Genomic DNA, 25,971 nt, shown 5'->3' on the forward strand with positions numbered 1-25,971 from the left:
AGCTGCATGGATGAAATGCCTGTCCAGCCCCTAGTTGAATGTCATCCCGAATGATTATGCTCCAAGCCTCTCCTGAGGGAGAAAAAAAGAGGTAATTGAGTTGATATTTTGTAATTCACTTACCCTAAATAACACTGGGCAAGAGCTGAATCACAACACGTGAATTATATAGCCTGGACATAAGATTGTTGGAAACATTCCCCAACATGTTTAGCCAAAATGTTGTTCATTCCTCAATGTTCTCCTTCTTGTGTATCCCACTCCCAGCCAAGGACAGACTCGGCCTTAAGGGAGAAGTAGCTTGAATTCAACAACAATGTATTTAGCATCTTTATTTTTAAGCGGATTTATTTAAGTAGGCCCCACACCCAATGTGGGGCTTGAATTCATGACCCCGAGATCAAGAGTCCCACGCTCTTCCGACTGAAACAGCCAGTCGCCCCCTGTTTAGCAACTTCTTATATTCCTACATTGAGCCAGACCTCTTCAGGTAAGGAGGGCCCCAGAACCAGAGGCCCGCAAGAGACCAAAGCAACAGTTGTCAGAGACATCATGAAGTGGTTCGGGCATTAGACGAGAGGATGTAGTAAGGGAATAAACATCAAGATTCCTTCCAGCTGTAAAGTTGGCGTGGATGAGTTCCTGCCCTCTAGAAGCAGACAATCTGGTTAGGGCGATCAGGCATGAAACCACATGAGTATGGGTAGAAAAAAAGGCCAAAATGAATGACAATAAAGAAACTGCTCTAAGACCTCGGAGTCCAGAGGGGACTGGAGAGGGATACATTCTTGGAGGTGACTCTTGAAGTGCGTGGGGTGGGGGTGGGCCTGAGAAGCGGAAAGGGAGGGGAGAAGACAGCTGTGGGAAGAGGCTGGAATCCAATCCATCACTGAGCACATCTCTGAGGCAGATGCAAACGTAAATCAGAATTTCAGTCCTGAAGAAATTCTGAAATACCATCTTGGTGTCGGTCATGTGACATCTTCTTCAAGCTGAAACTGGTTGGTTCTGTGGGCAACGGGGCAGGCTGTTCTTTGTTTCAGGGCAGCGATCCACCGGAGTCAGGCGAAAACACCACCCAAGGATGGCCCATTAGCGTTGTGACAAGAGTGGGTTTCTGGGGGGCACCTGGCTGGCTCAGCAGATGGAATGTGCAACTCTTGGTCTTGAGGTTATGAGTTCGAGCCCCATGTTGGTGTGGAGCTTACTTAAAAAAAAAAAAAAGTGGGCTTCTCGGGGGCACCTGGCTGGCTCAGTGAATGGAGTGTGCAAGTCTTGGTCTTGAGGTTATGAGTTCGAGCCCTATGTTGGTGTGGAGCTTACTTAAAAAAAAAAAAAAAAAGAGCGGGCAGCAACATTACAGTTGTAGGGAAGGACTATAGCTTGCTAGTCAGTGGGAGGTGGCTAATGCAACCGGGCAAATGCTCCTTACATTCTGGACGTTGTTAGGGCATTGTAGAGCTCACAGGCACTCATACATATGCTCAGCTTTGCACGGTGCACAGCAGGGTCGTCATCCTCATATTGTAGATGAGGAAGCTGAAGGCAAATGATTTCCCTCTCACCTAGCAAGCCACAAGCTAGGCTGAGACCCAGTTTTCCTGACCCCTGATCAAGCGCTGATTCCTTAAAGAAGACTGGCACATGGACCCCGAGTGGGGGGTCAGAACTCTGCAAAGCTGAGGAGTGGGGAAAAGCCTGCTTCTTCCTTCTCTCAGTCCACCTTTGCATATATAGTTATAAATACACCATTTTATGTTTCCAGACACAGTGTCTGGGCCTCCGCTCCTCTCCAAATCCACATTCAACTTTCTGTCACATCCTCGTTAAGATGTACTGACGATAAAGTTAAATGTATTTTTTTCGGATGTAAGAATATCGCATTTGCATGAGGGATGAATCTTAAATCAATGCGGGGTGCCTGGCTCAAACTCAGTCGGTTGGGCCTCTGACATCTGATTTTAGTTCAGGTCATGATCTTGAAATTCGTGGGACCAAGCCCCGCACTGGGCTCTGTGCTGACAGCGTGGAACCTGCTTGAGATTCTCTGTCTCCCTCTCTCTCTCTCTCTGCCCCTCCACTGCTCAAGCGTACTCTCTTTCTCAAGATAAATAAGTATCTTTAAAAAAAGAAACAAGAAACAAGAACTGCTAGTGTTTAAAGCCGACTAGTGTGAAGTTGGCAGACATCTTTTTTGGGGGGGTCAATGTGTCTTCTAATGTCCCTTCTGTCACGCTGGAAGGGCATGTGTCTTCCAAGAAAAAGAAACAAACAGGAACTATAGTTAAGTCGACTTTTAAACATGTAGAAGATTCAACCGGAAGGGCTCTCTGAGATTATCTAGTCCAGAAGTTGGCAAACTTTAGCCCTGGGCCAGATTTGGCTCACTGCCTATTTTTTCCTACAGCCTGAGCACTAAACATGTTTTTTTTTTTTTTTTTACATTTTTAAATGGTTCAAAAAATAATTGAAAGAAGAATAATGCTTTGTGACATGGGAATATTACAGGAAATTCAAAATTTCGTTTCCATAATAAAGTTTTTTTTAATTTTTTTTTCAACGTTTATTTATTTTTGGGACAGAGAGAGACAGAGCATGAACGGGGGAGGGGCAGAGAGAGAGGGAGACACAGAATCGGAAACAGGCTCCAGGCTCTGAGCCATCAGCCCAGAGCCTGACACGGGGCTCGAACCCACGGACCGCGAGATTGTGACCTGGCTGAAGTCGGATGCTTAACCGACTGCGCCACCCAGGCGCCCCTACCATAATAAAGTTTTATTGGAACATCTCCACACTCATTTGCTTACAGTTTGTGGATGCTTTTGAGCGACGGTGCCAGAGCTGAGTAGTTGCCACAGAGACAATATGGCTCATCAAGCCCCACATGGTATGATCTGGCCTTTTGCAGAACTTGGCTGACCCCTGGACTAGACCAGCAGCTCCCGTTCTGTTGGGGAATTGAGACACAGAGAGAAAAAAATGACCGGCCTGAGATCACACAGTCTGCCAATGGTCAATTGAGAACTCTTGGCTCCCTGTCAGGGCTCTTTTCACTACACTACCACATCAAAGCAGATAAGAAGCTTCTGGGTTTATTATGACAATGACCGCTTGGTCCTTAGCCCTTTTGTATGGCTTCTCTCTGCTCCTCACACACAGGCCTGATCTAAGCTTTAGAATGAGTGAGAAGGTGCAGGGAGGGACACTTCGGTGGCTCAATCGGTTAAGCAACTGACTTCGCTCAGGTCATGATCTCGCGGTGTGTGGGTTCGAGCCCTGGGTCGGGCTCAGTGCTGACAGGTCAGAGCCTGGAGTCTGCTTCCAATCCTGTGTCCCCCTCCCCTGCTCACACTCTCTCTCTAAAAAAAAAAAAATAATAATAATAAAAATAAATTAATTAACATTAAAATATATGTATATATATATTATTTTAAAAAATACATTAAAAGAATGAGCGGCTGCATATGTAAACCTCAAGAGGGCAGCCCTGGCTAAGGTGACTCCAGAGTGCAACCTCTTATCCAAGAGAACCAAAATTGAATCACCATATGGTCCTGTCCCTAAAAAAAAAAAAAAAAAAGAAAGAAAAGGAAGGAAGGAAGGAAGGAAGAAAGGAAGGGAAAAAAGAAAATGGGCCAGAAGGGCCTGAATTGGTTTTGGTGATGATATACATACATATGAGCGCAAATGTAAGACACCTTCATTTCATTGTAAACAAATTGCCAAAGGTGAATTCGGCACACACAAAAAATCCCCACATCTAGCTTAGAAAAGCAGTCACAGGCTCCAAACCAGCTGCAAAAGAAAGATAGGCATTTCAGAGAGAAACACTCATACATTAAAACAAACCGAAACAGGGGCGCCTGGGTGGCTCAGTTGGTTAAGTGTCTGACTTCGGCTCAGGTCATGATCTCACGGTTCATGGCTTCAAGCCCTGAGTTGGGCTCTGTGCTGACAGCTCAGAGCCTGGAGCCCGTTTCAGATTCTGTGTCTCCCTCTCTCTCTGCCCTTCCCTCATGCTCTCTCTCTGTCTCTCAAAATGAATAAATGAATAAAAAAATTAAAACATAAAACAAAATAAAAACACTACTTTCTGGGTATTGGGGGAGCATGGGGAGAAAATTAGTTCTCCTACAGCCCTAGGGGCAGTTTTAAGTAGGCGAGGGGAGCTGTGCTCATGACCCAGATTTGTCCCTGTTCTGAGCGGGCTGAAGCAAAGGTTCCATCTCATTTGGGGAAGCCTAATCATAAAATGGGGCTACTGGGGCTCGCAGCCTAGTATCAGTGAGGTATTTATGAAGCGTAATTAACGTTTGCAGCGGGTCTGGGGATCCTCCCGATTAAAAGGTGGCCGGTGCAAGGTGCAAGGTGGACGGGTGTTACTGTGAGGGCAGATCCATTCTGTGGAGGTCAACACTGTTGTTCTTTACGGAGGCAGCGGGAGACAGAAGTAGGTTAAGACCAGGTGGCACAATCCTTCAACGTGACCCAGAACAGGAAACCCGTAGAGGGAGACTATCACATCAGACGGTGTAGAGAAATTTCACCGAGAATGCGTAAATCCCCAGAGGCAGAACGGTTGGCTCGAGGACACCCAATCATGCCTAGAAGAAATCTGGTGGGGCTAATTGGAAAAAACACATATGGCAGTTCCGGCTTTACAAGGAAGGGGACTGAGCTGCATTACTCAGCAAATATCTTTCCTCAGCCTGAGCGTGACTTCTGAGATTTTCTGAGAACTGAGTATTTTTTTTCCTAGGTAATCCTAAAAGACCCGGTGCTGGGTAACAGCAGGAACTAGGCTGGAGGTCTAATTAAGCATCCCGTATTACAACACTTAAAAACACTTATGGGATCCTGGTGAGTTCCTAATGTCTAATTCCTAAATTTAATCCTAAACTGCTCTGCTGAATCCTCTTGTATGACCGTAGCTAATTATGTAATATCTAATCGCCAGTGATAATGACGAAAAATTGAAAATGATGGCATTGAGTTGATTTACTTCTCCTCGTAGATAGTCTGTCAGAATCACAGATAAGAGCTTCTCCTAGGGAATAAAACCTTACTTAGCGTGGGGTGCCTGGCTGGCTCAAGTCGATAGGGAATGAGCCTCTTCCTCTTGGGGTCATGAGTTCAAGCCCCATGTTGGGGGCAGAGTTTACCTAAAAATGTATATATTAAAAACAAACAAACAAATCATAGCATATAGGAAATTGCTTTCAAACTCCAGGGCTCAAGTATATTACCTCCTGTAATCCTGGTAAGAAAATACACATGCACTGAATGGGATTTTTTTTTTTCTTAGTTATTCTTATCAGCTTGAGCTTTGGTCCACATCAGTCCTACAATATGTGTGAAGATCATATAGATTTATCATGAAAATAGACTGGTGTACTTGGGTACCTTAAGAAATTCTCAGTAGTGGGGCGCCTGGGTGGCTCAGTCGGTTGAGCGTCTGACTTCAGCTCAGGTCATGATCTCACAGCTCGTGAGTTCGAGCCCCGCGTCGGGCTCTGTGCTGACAGCTCGGAGCCTGGAGCCTGCTTTGAATTCTGCGTCTTCCTCTCTCTGCCCCTAACCCACTCATGTTCTGTCTCTGTCTCTCTCAAAAATAAACATTAAAAAAAACTTTTTAATAAAAAAAAAAGAAATTCTCAGCAGAAACATCAACAAATTTGAAACTTTATTGTTACCTGGAAAAGTAAATCCACATCCCCAATTTGTATTTATTTTGGACGTTATAATCTACCAAAAAACAAGGCAAAACAAAGGAAGGAAGAAAAGGAAAGGTAATACAATATTTATGTGCTCAGTATTATAAATGTAATTTGGAACTTTATGACACTCGTATACAGCTGGCTGACTTAGATGGTTTTAGGTTTTTTGGCCTTTTTATACTTTGTCAATTCTGTGACATTACACGGGTTAAAAGGCCAAAGTTGACAAGCTAGTTGACAGACACTTTAGGTTTTGCTCTATTCCTCTAAGGGAAAAAAAAAGTCTATGGGGTGCCTGCATGGCTCAGTTGGTTAAGCGTCTGGCTCTTTTTTTTTTTAATTTTTTAATGTTTATTTATTTTCAAGAGAGAGAGACAGAGAGCAACCAGGGGAGGGGCAGAGAGAGAGGGAGACACAAAACCCAAAGCAGGCTCCAGGCTCTGAACTGTCAGCACAGGGCCTGACACAAGGCTTGAACTCAAGAACCATGAGATCATGACCTGAGCCAAAGTTAGATGCTTAACCGACTGAACCACCTAGGCTCCCTGAGCATCCAGCTCTTGATCTTGGCTCAGATCATGATGTCACAGGTTTGTGAGTTTGAGTCCCGCATCGGGCTACGCACTGTCAGTGCAGAGCCTGCTTGGGATTCTCTCTCGCTGTCTCCTGGCCCTCCCCTGCTCACGCGCCCTCTCTCTGAGATAAATAAATAAACTTAAAAAATTGTTTTAAAACGAAAAAAAAAAGTCTCCGTAACAATGACCATGTTTCCACATTTACATAATGTTTCTCATTTAAGGAGTCAAAAACAACCCAGTGAACTTTATCCTGACTCTCCTGAACATAAACACCTTGGATTTGAATCGCATTTCTCAGACTACAAAGCACTTTTTTTTACATCCATTCTTTGTTTTACTGGATCTTCAAAACAACTCTGTTTTTGAAGCTAACTCGGCGAATGTTTATTGAACAACTACTGTTTGCCAGACATTAGGTTAGTTTAGTGGCAAAGCCACACAAAGATCTTGCCAAAAACGTTTAAGAGACATGACCAAGAACATAGGAAGTAAATCGAAACCTTTTGACTGGTGTGCTGTATCATTATTCTCATATTCAGTCGGGGAAAATGAAGCGTAGATAACTTCCTGGTCCTGACACTGTCTCTTAGTGTATCGTGGCATTTCTTGTATAGACTTGTTCAACCACATCTGTTTACCAGCATCTTCATCCATGTATTACAGCTTCTGGTCTCTCACTAGATGAACTATTTCTTTATTAGATGAACTATTTTTTTTTAGATGAACTATTTCTATCTATCAATTTATTATTTTTTTTAGATGAACTATTTCTATCTATCTATCAATTTATTATTTTTGGACAGGAAGGGACTAAGATTTATTGATGGGGCTGCCTCAAGAGGGGGCATTGCCAAGGTTCTCCAGAGGGCAGGGCACGCCATTTGTTCAGAGGGCCGCCATTGCGGCTGTATTTGACCCCACAGCCGCCTGGGGAGCTTTTCAGCCACGGTGTCTTTAAATCTGTCCACATTAAACTCAGTAAAACCCCACTCCTTGAAGATGTGGATCTGCCAGCCGCCAGGGAACTTGAACTTGGCCCTGCTTAGAGCTTGAATCATATGCTCCTTGTTCTGCAGCTTGGACATGATGACTGGGCCAGCGTGGACCCTGGTCACTGTGCCCTGAGGCTTTCCAAAGGTACCTGTGTACGTCTGGAGTCTAGATTGGAGATAGCCTGAGATCAGACATGAATGTCCACTGTCTCCAAGGTCCCTTAAGGCAAATCATACAAGCAACACTCTGCCCACACTACCAAAGAGGCGACTGTTTACAGCCTTGCACACTGGCCCCCATGGGGAAAGTGCATGTTCCGTTTAATTGGCTGAGACAGATGAACCATTTTATATTCCTATCCAAAGCCAGTTCCTCCCCGTATGCAGTGCTTCTCCCCTGCTTAAGAATCTGCATCCAGTCAAACCCTCCTGCCCACATCAGTTATCTCCCGTATAAGCAGTGGTATGAAAGAGTCTTGTAATTTCTTCCATCTTAAAAACAAGCAAACTTCCCTAGATGCCATTTTCCCCAGCCACTCATCCCTCCCCAGCTACCTCTCCATTTTTCCGCTCTCCTTTTGCAGCCAACTCCTCCCATTCTCTAATTTAAATGTCAATCAAGTATTTACTGAACAAGTATAAGGATGGTTCACACAAAGATAAGGAAATTCAAATATTCAGAAGACTTGTCACAAAAAACCCCAAAACTGGTTCTGTTTTTCTTCAAAAGGCAGAACTATAATCAAGGGTTAGAAACATCCAGCATGGGGCACCTGAGTGGCTTACTCCGAGTAGCGTCTTTTTTTTTTTTTTTAATTTTTTTTTTTCAACGTTTATTTATTTTTGGGACAGAGAGAGACAGAGCATGAACGGGGGAGGGGCAGAGAGAGAGGGAGACACAGAATCGGAAACAGGCTCGAGGCTCTGAGCCATCAGCCCAGAGCCCGACGACGCGGGGCTCGAACTCACGGACCTCGAGATCGTGACCTGGCTGAAGTCGGAGGCTTAAACGACTGCGCCACCCAGGCGCCCCTAGCGTCTGACTCTTGATTTCGGCTCAAGTCCTGATCTCATGGTTCCTGAGTTTGAGCCCCGCATCGAGCTCTGTGCTGACAGTGCGGATCCCGTCTGGGATTCTCTCCCTCTCTATTCCTCTCCAGCTTGTGCTCTCTTTCTCTCTCTCTCTCTCAAAATAAATAAATAAAGTTAAAAAAAAAATCCAGCATGATATTTGTACAGATAATTTCATTTTCTCCAATATAATAGATGCTATACTTTTAAAATTTATTTTTAATTTATTTTTTAATATGAAATTTATTGTCAGATTGGTTTCCATACAACACCCAGTGCTCATCCCAAAAGGTGCCCTCCTCAATACCCATCACCCACCCTCCCCTCCCTCCCACTCGCCATCAACCCTCAGTTTGTTCTCAGTTTTTAAGAGTCTCTTGTGCTTTGGCTCTCTCCCTCTCTAACCTCTTTTTTTGTTTTTCTTCCCCTCCCCCCATGGACTTCTGTTAAGTTTCTCAGGATCCACATAAGAGTGAAAACATATGGTCTCTGTCTTTCTCTGTAGGACTTATTTCACTTAGGATAACACTCCCCAGTTCCATCCACGTTGCTACAAAAGGCCATATTTCATTCTTTCTCATTGCCACATAGTATTCCACTGTGCATATGAACCACAATTTCTTTATCCATTCGTCAGTTGATGGACATTTAGGCTCTTTCCATAATCTGGCTATTGGTGTACTTTTTTTAAAGTAAGAAAGTATATATGGGGCGCCTGGCTGCCTCAGTTAGTAGAGCATGCAACTCTTGATCTTGGGGTTGTGAGTTCAAGTCCCACATTGGGGCATGGAGCTTACTAAAAAATAAATAAGTGAATAAATGAATAAATAAATAAATAAATAAGAAGAAAGGAGATATGTCTTTTAAAAAATGTAGTAGTCTTGGACCTCTCAAGGAAGTCAATTATTTATGACATATCCTCTGTGCCAGCAACTGATGCACTCATACCATTAGAAATAAATCTCAAGTCAACTAACTGGTTTGTAAAGGAAAAGACCATTTGTGCCTCAGCTATATTTAAGTTCTACATCAGTGATTTTCAGGAGGTGTGAAAAAGTCCCACAAGGCAGATGTATCAGACTGGCCTAGGATTCTGATATTCTGATATTCTGATATTCTATTGTAGGGAGACGGTCCTCCTTGGCCCCCAAATGGATCACTACAGGGCAAATCAGGGTAACTGATGCAAGCGTTGTGTGGGCCAGGACAAGGGAAAAATGGTTTAAGACTGCATAAGCTAGCCAGTGCAATGTTTCATGAGTATTAGAAAATATAAATTCAGGGGCGCCTGGGTGGCTCAGTCGGTTAAGCGGCCGACTTCGGCTCAGGTCATGATCTCACGGTCCGTGAGTTCGAGCCTCGTGTCGGGTTCTGTGCTGACAGCTCAGAGCCTGGAGCCTGTTTCAGATTCTGTCTCCCTCTCTCTGAACCTCCCCCATTCATGCTCTGTCTCTATCTCAAAAATAAATAAACGTTAAAAAAAATTTAAAAAAAAAAGAAAATATAAATTCAATCATATAATATTCTAGGCTTCATCCAAATTGATAAATGCTTCCAAATAAAGATGGTTTCAAAGGTGACTATTCAGCATAAATGTTTTAGGCTAATATATACATAATATTTTATATCTGTATTTTATCACATGCTCCTATAAGAAATGACCAGGTAATATAATTGAAAATAAAAATTTTAACTTAACTATATTCATCAGTATGCAGGATTCTAACGGTGGAGCTCAGGCCCAGGATGATAAATACGTTTTCAAATAAAGCACACGGCCAATCTAGTTAACTGTCATTCACTGGCAATTGCTGTTACTCAAGCAGTCTCCAATATGACAGGTACAGGAAACCTGTTGAGAGGGGCACTTAACTCTTAGGGCATTCCCATTCTTGTGATAGAGTCAGTTTGCCATCATTGGTCTAAGGCTTTTTACAGGAAGTCCAACAAAAGCTGCAGAGTCATCAGGGATTATTGAGGTACACGCTTGAGAAACCAGGGCAAAGTCTGCTTGGCTGTATCTCTAAGCACTCCAGACTGCTGGTGAGCATTGATGGTTATATAAACTCCAGGAAAAGCTCTCTGCTAGGTTCCTTGTCCTACTGACCAAATTCTTCCAAGTGTTGACCAAACTCCAAGTTGAGAATGTGCAGATTTTATACGAAGTAGTTGTCTTTTCCAAAGAAAGTGTATACTGATCATGTCATTATGGGACAGAGGCAAAGCTAAAACATCCAGGAACTTTCTGAAACTGAAGGTACTTTCAACCATCACCACCCCTGGCATCTTCCCCTCCAAATCCACCGTAGGACTTTTCCCAAAGTGATTCCAGACTCGCTAATTTTTTTCTTCAATCTAGTCCAGGCAGGCTCTTGCCCCACTACTCCACCAAAACTTCTCTTGTCAAGGTCGCCAAAGACTTCCACGGTGCTCCAACAGTCAATCCTGCCTCACCTTAACCTCACCACAGCATCCCACAACAGATCACTCTCTCCTCCTTCAGTTTCTTCCTCTGACTTCCTGGACACTACCCTCTCTTGGTTTTTCTCCTCCCTAACTGGTTTGCTCCTTCTCAGTTGCTTTGCAAGTTACTGACTTCTGAGATCTCTTTCTTAAGCGTCAAAATGCCCCAGGGCTTTCCTGGTTCTCTTCTATAACTACACTTACTCCCTTGGTGATCTCATCCAGTTTCAGACTTTAAATTCCATTCATATGTTGACAACTCCCAACTCTCTCTCTCCCTCTCCCCTCCCCTCTCCTCTTTCCCACTCTCTCTCTCACACCGTCGTCGCACAGACACAATATAGGTATGTATAATAGATCTCCTGAATAATATATAAATATATAGATCTTCAGAACTTCTTCCTGAACTCGAGACTCATATCCAGCCACCTACCTAATGTCTCCATCTAATAAATATCGCAAACTGAACAGATCTAAAACGGAGCTCTTCATATTCCTCTATAAAACGGTTCTAGCCAGTGTTCCCTATTTCAGGTGATTGCAACTCAATCTTCCTAGTTGCTCAGGTCAAAAACCTCAGGCTCCTCTTTTTATCAACTCTATGTTCAATCCATCAGCAAGGCCTTCTGGGTTTACTTTCAAAATATATCCAGGATCCCTTAGCCACCGAAGCCACCCCCGTCTCTTAGATTACTGAAATAGCCCCTGCATGGGGTCCTGTTTCTATCCTTAGCCTCTTATTCTCAATAGCTCTCAAAACCCCAGTCACCTATGCAACACCTCCATGCGGATTCAAAGCTAAAGTCCTCCCCCGTGGCCTTCCAGGTTCTATAGACCTGCCCCTACTCCCCTAACCTCTGACCTCATCATCTCTTACACTCTCTCCATTGTTCATTCTGTTCCAGCCACAGTGATTTCCTTGCTAGATTTAGACGTGCCAGTCATGCTCCTACCTGAGGACCTTTGCACTTCCTGTTCCATCTCTGTGGAATCACCTCCCTAAACAGCCAGTTTGGTCCCTTAGTTTCTTCCAGTCTTTACTCCAGTATCTTCTTTTGTTTTTTAAAATTTTATTTGAGAGAAAGAGAGAGCACGTGCGAGATGGGGAGGGGCCAGAAGGGGAGAGGGAGAGAGAGAGAGAGAGAGAATGAGAGAGAGAGATCTTAAGCAGGCTTCATACTCAGTGTGGAGCCGGACATGGAGCTCGATCCCACGACCCTGGTGTCACGACCTGAGCTGAAGTCAAGAGTCAGACACTCAACCGAGCCACCCAGGCACCCTTCAAGTCCCTTCTTAATGAGGCCCACTCTGACCACCCCATCTCAATTGCAACACCCACTTCATTTATTATGTGTCTCTATAGTTTCACCCTAGCACTTACTGTTCCTATTATTTTCCTGTAGATTAAATTTTTTTTTAAGGCTTATTTATTTTTGAGGAAGAGAGAGAGAGAGTGTGAGCAGGGAAGGGGCAGAGAGAGAGGGAGACACAGAATCTGAAGCAGGCTCCAGGCTCCAAACTGTCAGCACACAGCCCGATGCGAGGCTTGAACTCACGCACCGTGAGATCAGGACCTGAGCCAAGGTCGGAGGCCTAACCAACTGAGCAACCCAGGTGCCCCATTTTCCTGTGGATTATATTCATTGCCTCTTCTCCCCCTCCCACCATCCCCCCTGCACCCCCCTTCCCAAACCAGCTAAGCTTCATGAGAATAGCAATCTGATTGCTGTCTTCAGCAATATATCCTAAGTACTTGGAATAGGATGTGGCACGAAGTTGATGCTCAAAACTTGTTACATAAACAAAGTAATAAAGAGCTTGACTTTCAGAAGACTTTTTTTTTTTTTTTTTTTTTTAGTGTTTATTTTTGAAAGAGACAGAGCATGAGCGGGGGAAGGGCAGAGAGAGAGGCAGACACAGAATCCCAAAGGGGCTTCTGTGCTGACAGCCCGGAGGCTGACGAGGGGCTCAAACCCACAAACTGTGAGATCATGACCTGAGCTAAAGTCAGACGTTTAACTGACTGAGCCACCCAGGAGCCCCCAGAAGTCTTTTTTTTTTTTTTAATTTTTTTTTTTTTTAACGTTTATTTATTTTTGAGACAGAGAGAGACAGAGCATGAACAGGGGAGGGTCAGAGAGAGGGAGACACAGAATCTGAGACAGGCTCCAGGCTCTGAGCTGTCAGCACAGAGCCCGACGCGGGGCTTGAACTCACTGACCGTGAGATCATGACCTGAGCCGAAGTTGGCCACTCAACCTACTGAGCCACCCAGGCGCCCCCCCAGAAGTCTTTTTGATGCATTGTCTGTACAGGCCATCTAAACCATGATGCCAAAATGTTAAATCTACAGGTTTCATATAAACTGCACAATTACCAGGAATCTTGTACTCTGGCAAGACAAATGTTGGGTTGTTCCAGGGTCTTTTTTATTTTCATAGACGTGTTTCTATTTTCCTAAGAAACATACTGTTGGCCGCAAAGATTTGTTCTTTGAACTCCAGTACTTCTGAAGTGCTGAATTTCTGAGTTTTGCCTCAAAGGGGAAGACTATTCCAGCACGTGGGAGTGCTTCACTGCTGCCAAAATATTTTGAAGAACTTCCCATATTACTAAAGTCTCTAGAAGAGCTTATTTATCCTTACCAGGAAAAGGTTATTACTGTTATTGTTTTAAATTCCCTCTTATGCTAGAATTTGGCATGAAAACTGCCCTTTCCCGTAACAATGGCTAGAGATCTTCAGTGTTTCTATGTTGTTTAGAAAAGCTGCATACAATCTTCACCAAACGTCAAAAAAATAAGCCCAAGGGCCTAGCACATACCACTTTGATTCTGCCCTGGCTGTCTATAAGAATCTTGGTTTAATTAAAGGTTCTGGTGAACATCCAATCTTTCTTCAGGGAACACAAAACAGCACAAATTAAGAAGCTCAGTTTAAAAAGAAAGAACGCTATAGGAACAATGGGTTGGTGATCGTGGAATTCTCTAGTCCTGCGTGGTTTGACTAAATGAAACCAGTCCTAGGACGACATACAAAGCACTTTAACTCCAAGGGCAGGCAGATCATGAGATTGTTGTAATTCAGAATCTGCTTATTTGAACTTGGCTCTGCACATTTAAAGCCCACCTGTTTAATACTGGTTAGCCTTTTGGCATAGGAAGTTGGAACATGTTTTTGAGACCGACATTAGGATGGGAGAGAAGCTTCCTGAATTTCTGCTCAACTGTCTTGCAAATGTATGGCACTGGTCATAAGGGACAGGTGAACAGTGCTAAATAGCACCCACTCTAAAGAAAATACAAACTGCAAATATTTTGTACAGAAAGGGGGTGTGCTTTTCGTGTTAAGTGTAAGAGTTAAAGGTGGGAAATAACATGTTTTATAAATAAAAACAAATTGTAGGAATCAGAATTGTTAAAACAGATCTTTCTACAGCTCTACAAAGTGAAAGGACTGTGTAATCCCTCTATAAATTTCAACTGCCTAGCTCTTAACGGCATGTTTTGTCTGCCTTATTCTGTCCTAATTCCCAATAAAGCTAATAGTTTCATACTACTTAATTTTGGTTGTACAAACAAAAAGTGACAGTGTTTTAAAAACAATATATTTCATAAGTTCTCAATACACAAAAAGCGTATTGTGCTTTGCAGAATATTGAGACAGAGTGTAAGAAATGAAAATTCCAGGCAGTGCTTTTAGTCATACTGAAATGCAGACAAAATTTGGGATCTAACAGCTACTCCTAAAATGTTTTTCATCTGGAAGCCATCAAATGCTGATCTGTTCCCTCAACGATAATGTATTTTTTTAACTTTCCATCCTATCATTATGCGTTTAACTCCCCTATTACTAAAACAGATAACCAGCGCCCCCCCCCCCCAATTATACATAGTAAGGGGAGGGGGAATCAATCCTACTGTAGCTGTTAACACCAAAAGACATGGGGACCTGAGCCAGAAAAGGCTGGCTCGCTTATGAATTCATGTTGCTGTGAAGAAAAACAAAACTGAAAAAAAACAAAACAAAACGCCACAACCCATTAAACAAAAATACCTTGCACAAAAAGCAAAGACTGGAAGACAAATATAGAAGCATTACTCTTGAATTTCCTGGCTTTGTTGATTCCAGCCGCAAAGTGAACATTAAAATGCCAAGATTCACATTTTAATATTCCCTTGAAATCAGAAAAACAATAGCTCTTTCAGGATTCGAAATGACACTGGAAGGCTCGTAATATTTTATTGAGTCAATTCGCTATTTACATACTCGTAAGGGGCTTAAAAAAGAAGCGAAATGGAAGATGTTCTCAACAGACAGAAATAAAATATTCCAATCTATTGTTCCAGTTTATGGCTCAGATCGAAATAATGGGCCATAAAACCTATCAGAAACTAGTTGCGCAGTGCGTGCCTCGCGGCCGGCCAATGAACGGCAACGTCTCGGCTCTCCTCCCGCCGACAGCACTTCAAAGACACTCTTCTTTCTTTAAAGAGCCCGACCTCTCGGTTACGCTAGCGCTCGGCACCTTTGTCAGGTCTCCCAGCTCGCGTGGCCCGGCACTCTTCTATTTGCGGGGCGCCACTACGGTTCAAGGCAGTGGCGTCCAAACCGATCTGCTACCCCCACCGCACGAGGCTCCCAAAGCGCCTTCATTCTCAGGGTGAACCACGGCTTCCCACGGTGGTGTTCGGGGCACGGCCCAACAAAACGCACTCCCTTCACCGAGCGAGGGTAGGGGTGACGGGCCTCCCTTTGGAAGGGCTCAGAGGGCAGGGGGGGACTTGGGACGGTGCGCACGCCCCTCCGCGGCTAGGCGGGGGGCGCACACGCCCTGCGCCCGCAGCGCTGCGGCACGGCGGCGGAGCCCCAGCCCAGAGGCGAAGAACAAAGGGGACGCGCTCGCCTTCGCTGCTGGGGGCTGCCCGGGCGCCGTCGCCAGCCCCGCCCCCCGCCGGCCGCGGCGGCGCGCGCCCCTCCCCCGTCCCGCTGCCCCCTCGGCCCCGCGAAATGGCGGCCGCGCCACAAAATGGCAGCCGCGCCAAGTCCCGAGCCGGCGCCGACGGAGAAATAAAAGGCGCCGCGGGCCTCTCCCCGCTCCCCCCGCCCCCTCCGCCCCCCGAGCGCGACAATGCCCGCCCGGGCTTCCTTGTGGTGGCGGTCGGGGGCGATCCTCCCTGGGCACTGGTACGCCTTCGCGCCCCACACTCCGGCGGCCGCTTCTCGACTCCGCAAACCAGGCGGCGCCTTTGTGCGTGTGCCGCCTTTGCGCTTCCAAACTTGCCCCACTGCCGGAGGCTCTCACTTAAGGGGCCAAAACCTGGAGAGAACTGAACGTCGCACAACAGCCAGGCGACCCCTGCCCGCCCAAGACGCTCCTCGGGCTGGCGCGGGCAGGGAGCACCCCTTTCTAGTGTCTGCACGCCCGCAGCTTTAGCTTTTGGCCATCAAAGTGAAGACAGGAAGAGGGACCAAATGACACCCCCCCCCCCAAATGAGGGGGAGATTGAGGAAACAGGGGTTAAGGAGTTCCCGAACCAGCACTTCGGCAGCCGCGTAGAATCTCAATGCGGAGCCCACGCTCGAGACCCAGAGGAGAGCCACGGGCGGCCCACGAGTGCACGGGCAGCTCCAGAGGGCGGATGTCGGCTTGCACCCCACGCAAACCTCCAGTGAGCGTTTTAGATTTTTCATCGCTCCCCCCTTGCCCTCTCCCTTCTCCCCGTGGTCGGGGGTCTCGGGGCTGGGCACAGGCAGAGGAAGGAGCGGCTGCTGCAGTCCCCGAGCTTTTCCCCCGCCCCGTGGCGTGAGGGTCTTGGTGGCCTTGGGCTTTGCCTCGGCCATGACGTGATGGATGGAGGCTGGGCGGTGTCGGTGTGTTTTGGATGTTTCGCTTTCTTTCTCTCAAACGGTCGCTTCCCTGTGCTCCCCATCCCCCAGCTTCCCTTGGGCTCCGTCTTTCCAGAAACTTCTCAGGGAAACACCAAAAAGCCGCAGGCTCAGCCGCCGCCTCCCTCCCGGAGCATGCGCGCCGGATTGGGCGGCAAGTTCGGCGCGCGCGTGTGCAAGTGTGAGAGTGGGGCGTGCGCGCGCGCGTGCGGGGCGGGGCCGTTCGCTCTCACAATGAAGGGAACAGGTTTTCCGCCGCCCCCCCCCCCCCCGGGTTCCGTCGTTGCGCCAGCGCGTTGGGGCAACTCCCCTGGCCTTTGAGAGAAGAGGGGGGGGAGGGGCAGGGCCGAAGCGCTCGCGTCGTTGCTCCGCGCGCCTGCGCAGCAGGTCGTCTCCGCCGAGCTGTGTTCTCCGCGCCGGTTGCGGTAGCGTCTTCGCTATGAAGTGCGTCTGAGCGACTCGGTTGCGTCCTACTCACTGTTTCCTCAGCTCCCACTCGGGGAAACTGTAGCGTCTTGAGGGGTTAACAATTCTGTTCGCGGGGTTCCCGGAGCTGAGCCTTCCCTTTGTGCCGAAGGGATGAGCTCGGACTGTGTCTGGTTGGTTCCCTTCCACGCCTGCCTGCGCCATGTTTGGTCCGGCTCCTGACCGGATTCGGTGCCTGCAAGTGTGGTGGAGCCTTTTCCAAACGGGGAGGGGGCGGGAACAGCCCTGGCCCAGGGACGAGGCGGTGGCCGCGCCGGCTTCCCTCAGACGCTGCCTGCAGTTCTTGCTCACTAAGCCAAAATAAAGGTGTCCATTATTTGGAACGCCTCCCTCGGTCGCAGACGTAAGCCTTTGGTGGGGCTGGTCGCTAGGTTTGTGCTTGGTGTGTGGATGCGGACAAAGGGCCCGGGCGTACTGCTCGGTCTCGGCAGAATGGAGCTCGCCGAGTGGTAACCATAGTAACAGCTTTTAGTGTTTCTCAAGGTGCCTTTGGTTTTAGTTTTCTTTTCCTGTCCCCTTAGAAGTGTGGTGTAAGTTACTGCCAGGGTTGTGGGTTCTTAAAGTCCCCCCCCCCCCCCAAGCTCTTTTATCTTGCCTTGTAATCCGCTCCCCATGCCAGCCCGTTTCTGAAATCCAGCAGGCTAAGTGAGGTTCCCTTGGCAGGGCATGGAGGTCTGCTGTGTCCAGTCCTGAGCTTTGTTTCCTTGCCCCCCTTTGAAGGACATTCGTTGCACTGGTGGAGTAATTGCCTTCCGATATTCGTTTAGCGTGTAACGTACCTTCAGATCCTGATAGATGTAAGGTTTAAAAGAGGGAGCTTGTTCGCGAGGAAGGCACCTTGGGGGCTCCTAGAGACAGACATTTTATGGTCGAGAGCCGCATTTTGGCTCTGAAGTTGTCGGGCAGTGCTAACTTGCCCGCAGGTGCGCGTGCACCATTGACCACGCAAAGTCCGAGGTCAGGTCAGGTCAAGGCTCTGGGCGGAGCCACGCAGTGGGTCCTAAGGAAGGAAGATCTTTCTTCCTGGTGGGAATTTTGAGTTGGTGCCAGATTCCTAACAGAACTCTTAGTATATGAAAAGCTATCCAGAGGCTGCGTTGAGGCACTGGCAAGCAATAGAATTCTCCCCCTGCTAACAAGGCTGTAATTTGAAGCTTGGAAATGACCAGATTAACTGTCCTTTGAATTCGCAGAATTTCGGTTAGAGATTCTATCCTGACAAATTATGGTTAATGAGAGTCTTTGAAGTCAAAGTCCCTAAAGTAAGGGCAACACCACTAAATAAGGGGAAGATTTTGTTTGTACGTTTTGTAATTAAACAATGTTTTTATTTATGTATTTATTTTTAAGTAAACTCTATACCAACTTGGGCCTTGAACTCAAGACTCCAAGATCAAGGGTCGCATGCTCATGCTCTATCCACCGAACCAGCCAGGCACCCCGATTTTTTTTTAAAGCTTTTTTACATTTATTTACTTGTACCTTTTATAATTTTAAATAGGCATAAAAACAAAGTTCTTATTGGGGTCTAATAATTAGGATCTCTGGAAACTGATCCTGAGGGGAACGATATATACACTTAAGTTGAAAATTGTGAAAGACAAGAGTACCCCGTCTTGGAGCCACTTTCGAGTGAATTTAAGGGAAAGGTTTATGCTTGGGTGTGTGTTTATATCATCTTGTGTGGTGGGGAAAACATAGACCCCTTTTAGTAGTTCATCCCACCCTGGCCCTTCTGCCAGCTAACTACAGTATACAGTGAAGTCTTTAGTTCTGACTCTTAATGATTCTGTTTTCTTAGAGAAACCATTTTAATGACCATTTTAATCAAGCATCCTTTAAGAGTTATCCTGAGGCATTCTCTTTTCAGCCAAAGTATTTACCAAAAAGAAGTGTAAGAAGTGGCTTCCATGACTCTTGTAGTATATGGCGTGAAAAAAATTCAATGAGTGCCTCCATCAAAATACTGAAATTTAATTTTTTAAAGCCTGAAAAATAATTCCAGTATTTAATTCAGAAAGGCATCATGTCCTACCTTGTCTTTAAATAGTGTGGTTTTATCTTAAGCCAAAAGGTTTCTAATGTCGAATTGTATAAAATTAGCAATCATTACCCTCCTGATGAGTAATGCAAAATACTCGAGGCAGTGATGTGATTTAAAGAGGCATTATTATCAAACAATAATTGAATTGAAATGGAAACAGTTTTCAAAACATTTTGAATGAGTACATAAATAATTTTTTGTCTAAATTTTCTACTTCAAACTAGAGCAGGGAAGCTTAAATCCCCTGAGTCTGCTGAAAATTTCAAAACCTACATAACAAGTTACTAAACACATTTTATTTGGTATTACTGTTTTTGAGATTCCATCAACTATACTTTGATAGTAGTCTTTGAATTAATCAGTAGCCTTGATTTGCATGATTTGTATTCTGCTGACTTCCTGATGTTTAAAAGTTACAATCTGCAATACATGAGGTGTGTTGATTAAAGTATAGCACTTCTAGTGAAGAGGGTTAGTCTTTTCTCCCATGAGGATTAGCAGCAGGGGTTTAAAAGGTTGAATGAAATCTCCGAATTAACATAGTGAATAACATTTTGTTCACATGGGATCTGTTAAATATGTTAATTTAGTAGAGTCCAGCATCAACATTTCAGAGAAACCCTTAACTGAAGTAACCCAGATGCTGACTTCGAAAAGTCATTTTATTACAGCTTTTTCTAATTATAAAAGCAATATATGTTAACTGAAGAAGGTGTAGAAGAAAATTTTAAGAAAATATAGATGAAAAAAAACTTCTTAAAAATTTAAATTTCAGGTGAGGTGGGTGAAGGGATGGGTGAAATAGGTGAAGGGGATTAAGGGTACGCTTGTCATCATGAGCACTCAGTATAGAATTGCTGAATCACTGTATTATACACCTGAAACTAACACTGGCTGTTAACTTTAGTAGAATTAAAATTAAAAAAAAAAAAATCTACCACATAGGCACAGCTGTGATTAACATATTTGAAAATATCCTCCCAGTCCATTTTTTCCAATGCCATAAATGTTAATAAATCGTGTTCGTAATTGTAAATATTAGGTACATTAGCAGTATTTCCTCATAGAGGGAAAAAAGTTACTTTTAGCAACTTTCCTGGGAAATGGTAGAAACATACGAATTGATTTTTTATAAGAAAATATCAGCCATTACATTCGTTTCTGGAAAACTAAAAACGTGGGATAAATTATTTAGCTTTCTTGGAGGGTTGAACAGGAAAATAGATGATGAAATGTTAGCCTGCTGAAAGAATGATTTAGAGAGCTAGCTGGCTAATGTTCAATTGATGGAAGTTCTGATAATTTATGTATATATAATTCCACCAGAGTGAGCCTGCTATATCAAAATAAGTCTGTTAATGGACAAGTCTGCCTTTCACCAGTTGACTCTCCGAACTAGCAATATGTCAAACACTCTTTGCGAATAATATAGCAGTGTTGTCTGTTTCATTTCTACTGTTTGGAAAACTGTTTCTAATAATAGAAGGAATTTGTATTGTCAAATAGGCTTTGATCATTTTAGAGCCCGTTAATGTATTTTTACATGATGCCTTTAGAAACAAGCGCTTGTATCTTAAGTATATGTGTTGTCACGAAATAGTTTAGTTTTAATTGCTTGGGACTAGATTTGTAACCAAAATCTTGTTAAATATCTGGTAACGATTCTGTCCTCCTGCTCAAATGTTGATATTAATTTATCTGCTCTATTGGCTGGGGTAGCATTCAAAGCCCGAGTTTGAGGCTCAGATGCTTTCTCCAACTGGGCTTCCATTATGCATGACTGAACTCTTTGAGCACATCTAGCATGTTAAATACGGGAGCTCCTCACAGTGTGAAAGTAAGACCTGATTAAAAACATCTATTTTAATTTCCCTTTGCAAATGGCTCTGCTTTAATGTTACCTTTCTGAATTATCTGTAATACTTAAATGAGGATATTCACTTCACTATCCACTTATCATAGATGAAAGGAGAGATCGCAACCTACTTTTGATCTTTTTCAGTGAGCATCAGTTATTGTTAAAATAATTTAAAAACTAGAATAACAGAGTGGGTTGCCTTGCTATTGAAAACATACAAAGATAAGTGCTTATGAAGAAATTCTGCTTTTGTAAATATTTTGTAACAAGGACAGAAACAGAGAAAAGCTTTCCCAGTGTTTCCTGATACATTGCCAATAAAAATGAAAGGCACTGAAAAAAAATCAAATACTTGATTTGGGGCTGTGCAAAGGGCATGCACTTACCAGTTTTGTTGTTATTAGGAGATTTGCAATAGAAAAAGTCAGCGAAAACCCACAAAAACCAGAAACTGCGCACTTAATATGCAATTAGTGCATTTTGATTTGACTATAGGACTTGGCTATAACTGTGATATGTTCTTTCAACTGATGCTTATTTTTTTTTTATTAAAAAGTTTTTTTCTTAATGTTTATTTATTTTTGAGAGAGACAGAGACAGAATGTGAGTGGGTTAGGAGCAGAGAGAGAGGGAGACACAGAAGCAGAAGCAGGCTCCAGGCTCTTGAGCTGTCAGTACAGAGCCTGACGCGGGGCTCGAACTCACGAGCCGTAAGATCATGACCTGAGCCAAAGTCGGACGCTCAACCGACTGAGCCACCCAGGTGCCCCAACTGATGTTTATTTTTGATGTAAATATGAAATTAGTGGTCAACTTATTAGTATTTGTGATATTTTTATGGTGTGTTTCTTCCAAATTCTTTTACATATGTTATCTTCTTTGATACTTCTAGCAACCATTTTTGGTAGAGAAAGCATATTTTTTATCTTCATTTTGCAGATAAGGATATTGAGACTTTTGAGGATTTAATTGATTTGCCTAGGTCATATAGCCAGTGACAAAATTGGAACTGGAATTTTTAACTCTTAATCCAAGGGTTATTCCATTATACATTAAGGTCTCTCATTCATACCATCAATGTTTTTTTCTTCAGTGTTTTTCAATTCATGGTCAAGCAGTGTTTGTTATGCTGAAAGAATCAGTAAGGAATATGGGCAATATTTTTAACCTGCAACTATTAACTTTAACATAGATGGACAGACTTCCTACCTAAATTGCTATATGTATGTATATACACTATATATATAGTATATATATATATATACACACACACATACACTATATATATACTATGTATATATACACTATATATAAATACTACATATATATATATACACACATATAGTGTGTGTATATATATATATATATATATATATATTGGCATCAAAGGAGCACATTAAGAATTTGAACAGATAAGAATTGAAATTTGTTTTATTCATTAAATAATCTATATATCTATTTAGTTGATGTGTGTTGACATTTTATAAACTGAATTCTCTTTTTAGAAATACACATCAGATTTTTAAAAGCCCAGGAAACTAACATGAATACTTCGGTTGCTATTTTTGGTGCCCAACAGGTATTCTGACTAACACTTCACGAGATCCTGAGTATAAGGTGGTATCAAATGACATTTGATGGGATTTTGCTATAGCCTTAATCTTGTTAGAGAGAGACTCTTTCTCAGTTTGGTAAATCTCTGGCAAAACGAGAACTGATACTCTCTTAATTTGACATTTGTACCTAATCTTTTTGACAGTCTGTGATCTGTAAAGGTCTTTGGGAGAATTTAATTCAATTTTGCTTAACAATTTGTGTTATGTTAAAAAAAATTTTAGTTGGTAAACATGTTGCTTTAATTTTCACTTAATGTCCCCTAATTCTTGTGCCATGCAGAAAGTAGTATAAAACATCTTAACTGGTTCTTATTTTGTTCTAGTTTATCCTTTTATTGTTCTGTGGGAGTCCTAGATGGATACCATATTTAATAATTACTCTAATTAGTCTCTCCTGATTTTGCATCTAAAAGCCCCCCCCTTTTTTTTTCAGCCCTTGAATTTTTCTTCAGCATGATTTTAACTGAAGTCTGCATTCAAGGTGAGATATCCCCTTCTCTAAGTGCAAGACCCTATTTTCTGAATCCTCGTCTTTGTTAGTTGCCCCTCTTAATGCAGTTGAGCTGAATCTCTTCTGTTCTTCATGGTGACACTTTGGTCTTTCCCAAGAGGTTTCAGCTAATTCATAGCCTATCAGGTTTTAAATAAATCATTTACATCATATTTTAAAATGTGTTTCAAATTGTGGTTGCTTATATTGAAATTCATGCTTCATGGAAACATGCATTTTAGTTCAACGCTAACTGCATCTGTATATACAGGGCTATATAGTTCAGGGGTTTAGGTTAATAGGGTGCTGGCCTGACACTCCTTATGTGATAGTTGATGTGACAGAGAAATGGCCAAATGTAAATGACTTATCCTACATCTGAATGTGGTTTGATGTGCTTTTACTGAGAAATCAATTCCAGAATATTTTCAAGAACACACATTTCCATTTCATTTAATGACTGATTTGCATGAAGACAAGACGAACCTCTGGGGTGGCACTAATACCTTAACTAAATTATGAATGAGTGCCACTATTAGGGTAGGGCTTTTCTGTTTCTAACTCTTTGCCACCACCTCTTTCTGTTTCTGACTTACTGAAGTTCCCAAACAGTAAAAAAAAAAAAAAAAAAAAAAAAAAAAGTTGAAATAGAAAACGTGTAAACATAAGCTAGGAAAATAGCATAAAAACTAGTTAAATTACCTTAGAATCTAGAAGTTTGAGAAGTAACTTGTCAAAATTCCAAAAATCATTTCAAATGGATGGTAAAGTTAGCTCCTGAGCTAGCACATCTTGTACTGTAATTGTTGCAACTGTTTAAAGTGGGGGCTTGCTTAGACTTTTGAACGTCCTAAAAAGAGGAGAGATTATCTCAATTCATCAGACCTGCTGAGATCAAGGTTATTTATTTAGTATAGACCATTATTAAACCAAATACAAGACAGTTGATGTGACTCTAAGTCTGACAATCATTAAGAAACTTACGTTAGACTATGTGGCAAACAACAACAAAACTACTTGGGAGCATTACTGTCTGTGGGAACGAAAGAAACTAATTATGCACAGGTGATCCGGGTATTAGTGCCATTGATTATGGTGACCATATTTTTCAATTCAAAACAGCATAGTTTGGTGGTAAGTTGGCTCCTATTTAAGGAGACAGTGAATGAGACCAAATATTTACAATCTGGTATGTACTTGAAGCTCCACGCCTTTGATACGTTATTTTTGTAGATAAAAAATGGAAAAGAAAATTTAAACAATTCCATTTTTCTGGACTCAGTACAATTGCCTTAATTTTGTGGGTTTTCTCCAGGGTTGCAAACTGGTCTTGATATAAAAGTTCTACTGTGGTCTTCAAAGGCCTTTAGGCCTGGAAAGGCCAGAGGTCTGATCCATTTCTATGCTTAAATGTTAAATTACAGTAAATCTCTATATGAATCCTTTATACAATATTAGATACGTAGCCTTCTCATTTCAGTTCTATTCCTGGTATCCTGTAACGATCAGCTAGGATAGCTTACAAAAGGTTTCGCAATCTTATATAAAATAAAGTTGCTTAACGTTACAAGCTAATGATTCTCGAGAGGAATGGGTTTTTGAAGCTGTCACTGCTTCGCTGGGCAGAGAGAAGGGCGGCCCTGTTCTGACACTTTCCCAAGCAGGCGGGGATCCAACTGCCCGGAAACCGCCAGCTCCTGGCCGAAGGGTGAGCAGGGGAAGAAGTCTTGGCTTCTCCTAGGAGGGGCACTGGCAGCCGCTTCGACACGCAGCCCTATCAAAACCAACCCCCTTTCTCTCTCTTCTTCCTCCAGACCGGCGCCTGGAACCCCTGCTCGAGGGGCTGGAGGCCGTCTCTGCCCCCGCACGCGCAGAGCCCCAAGCCTGACTGAGCGCCCGCCCCGCGGCCGGCTCCTCGCGCGACTGCGCGCCTGCGCACCGGGACCCGGCGCGCGAGCGTTCCTTCCCGACCCCGTGTCCCTCCCTCCCCCGCGCGCCTGCGCGCCGGCTGGGAGGAACTCGGCGCCTCGGCCTCGGCGGGAGGGCGGACGCGCGCGCGCCCGCGGCGAAGGAGGCGGGCCGCGCGCGCCGGTGGGAAGCGTCCGGCTGCCACAGCGCCAGCTTCGTCGTAGTCGCTGCCGCCCGGGTCCCGCTCGCCCCTCCTCCCCGCTCCCCCGCCCGCCGCCGCCGGGGCGCATGCGCCGCCGGAGCGCGAGGGTCGGCTTCGGGTGTGTGGTGGCGGCAGAGCGGAGCTGCGAGGCCCGAGAGTCAGAACCTGGGGGAGAGGGATGGTCTCTGCACGGGGGGGAGCCGGAGGAGCCGCCGCCGCTGCCGACGCCACCGCCGCAGCCGCCGCCGCCGCCGCCCCGGCGCCCGCCTCCCGGCGCTGACGGGCTCGTACGAAGCCGGCGAGGGAGAACCCGCACCAGCGGTCGCCGGCACACCGCCCAGCATGGTCCGGGAAACCAGGCACCTCTGGGTGGGCAACTTACCGGAGAATGTGCGGGAAGAGAAGATCATCGAGCATTTCAAACGGTGAGTGACACGCGGCCCGGGGCCGCGCTTTCTCCTCAGGCGCTGCTTGCCCGTCCGGCCCGTTGCCGGCCCCTCCCCGTGGTGCGCGGAACTGCTGAGGGGACCCGGGCCAGACCCACGGCCGGGTGCGAGGAGCGCGCGGCTGTCTGGTCGCCGCTCGGCCCGCGTCGCGGCGTTGGGCCTCGGCCTCGGCGGCGCGGCCCCATTGCCGCCCTCTCCTCACCTAGCCGGGA

At 44.7% G+C, this 25,971-nt stretch overlaps 1 protein-coding gene and 1 non-coding gene across 3 annotated transcripts in view; one reads left to right on the forward strand and one right to left on the reverse strand.

Moving 5' to 3' along the window:
- Window positions 1-7,490: 7,490 nt before the first annotated feature.
- LOC122482335 lies at window positions 7,491-7,622 on the reverse strand. Its single transcript, XR_006297123.1, has one exon. It is a non-coding gene; the product is annotated as a small nucleolar RNA SNORA70 (small nucleolar RNA).
- Window positions 7,623-15,816: 8,194 nt separating this feature from the next.
- Window positions 15,817-25,971, forward strand: part of SPEN (spen family transcriptional repressor) — a 99,946-nt gene continuing 89,791 nt past the window's right edge. For both annotated transcript variants that reach the window (XM_043573843.1, XM_043573844.1), the window contains exons 1-3: window positions 15,817-16,492; window positions 23,147-23,194; window positions 25,018-25,738. In XM_043573843.1, coding sequence (XP_043429778.1) covers window positions 25,656-25,738 — 83 coding nt within the window. In that variant the 5' untranslated portion in view covers window positions 15,817-16,492; window positions 23,147-23,194; window positions 25,018-25,655. The remainder of the gene's footprint in view (window positions 16,493-23,146; window positions 23,195-25,017; window positions 25,739-25,971) is intronic.

Source organism: Prionailurus bengalensis, chromosome C1 (genome assembly GCF_016509475.1).
Source record: "Prionailurus bengalensis isolate Pbe53 chromosome C1, Fcat_Pben_1.1_paternal_pri, whole genome shotgun sequence".
Classification (NCBI taxonomy): domain Eukaryota; kingdom Metazoa; phylum Chordata; class Mammalia; order Carnivora; family Felidae; genus Prionailurus; species Prionailurus bengalensis.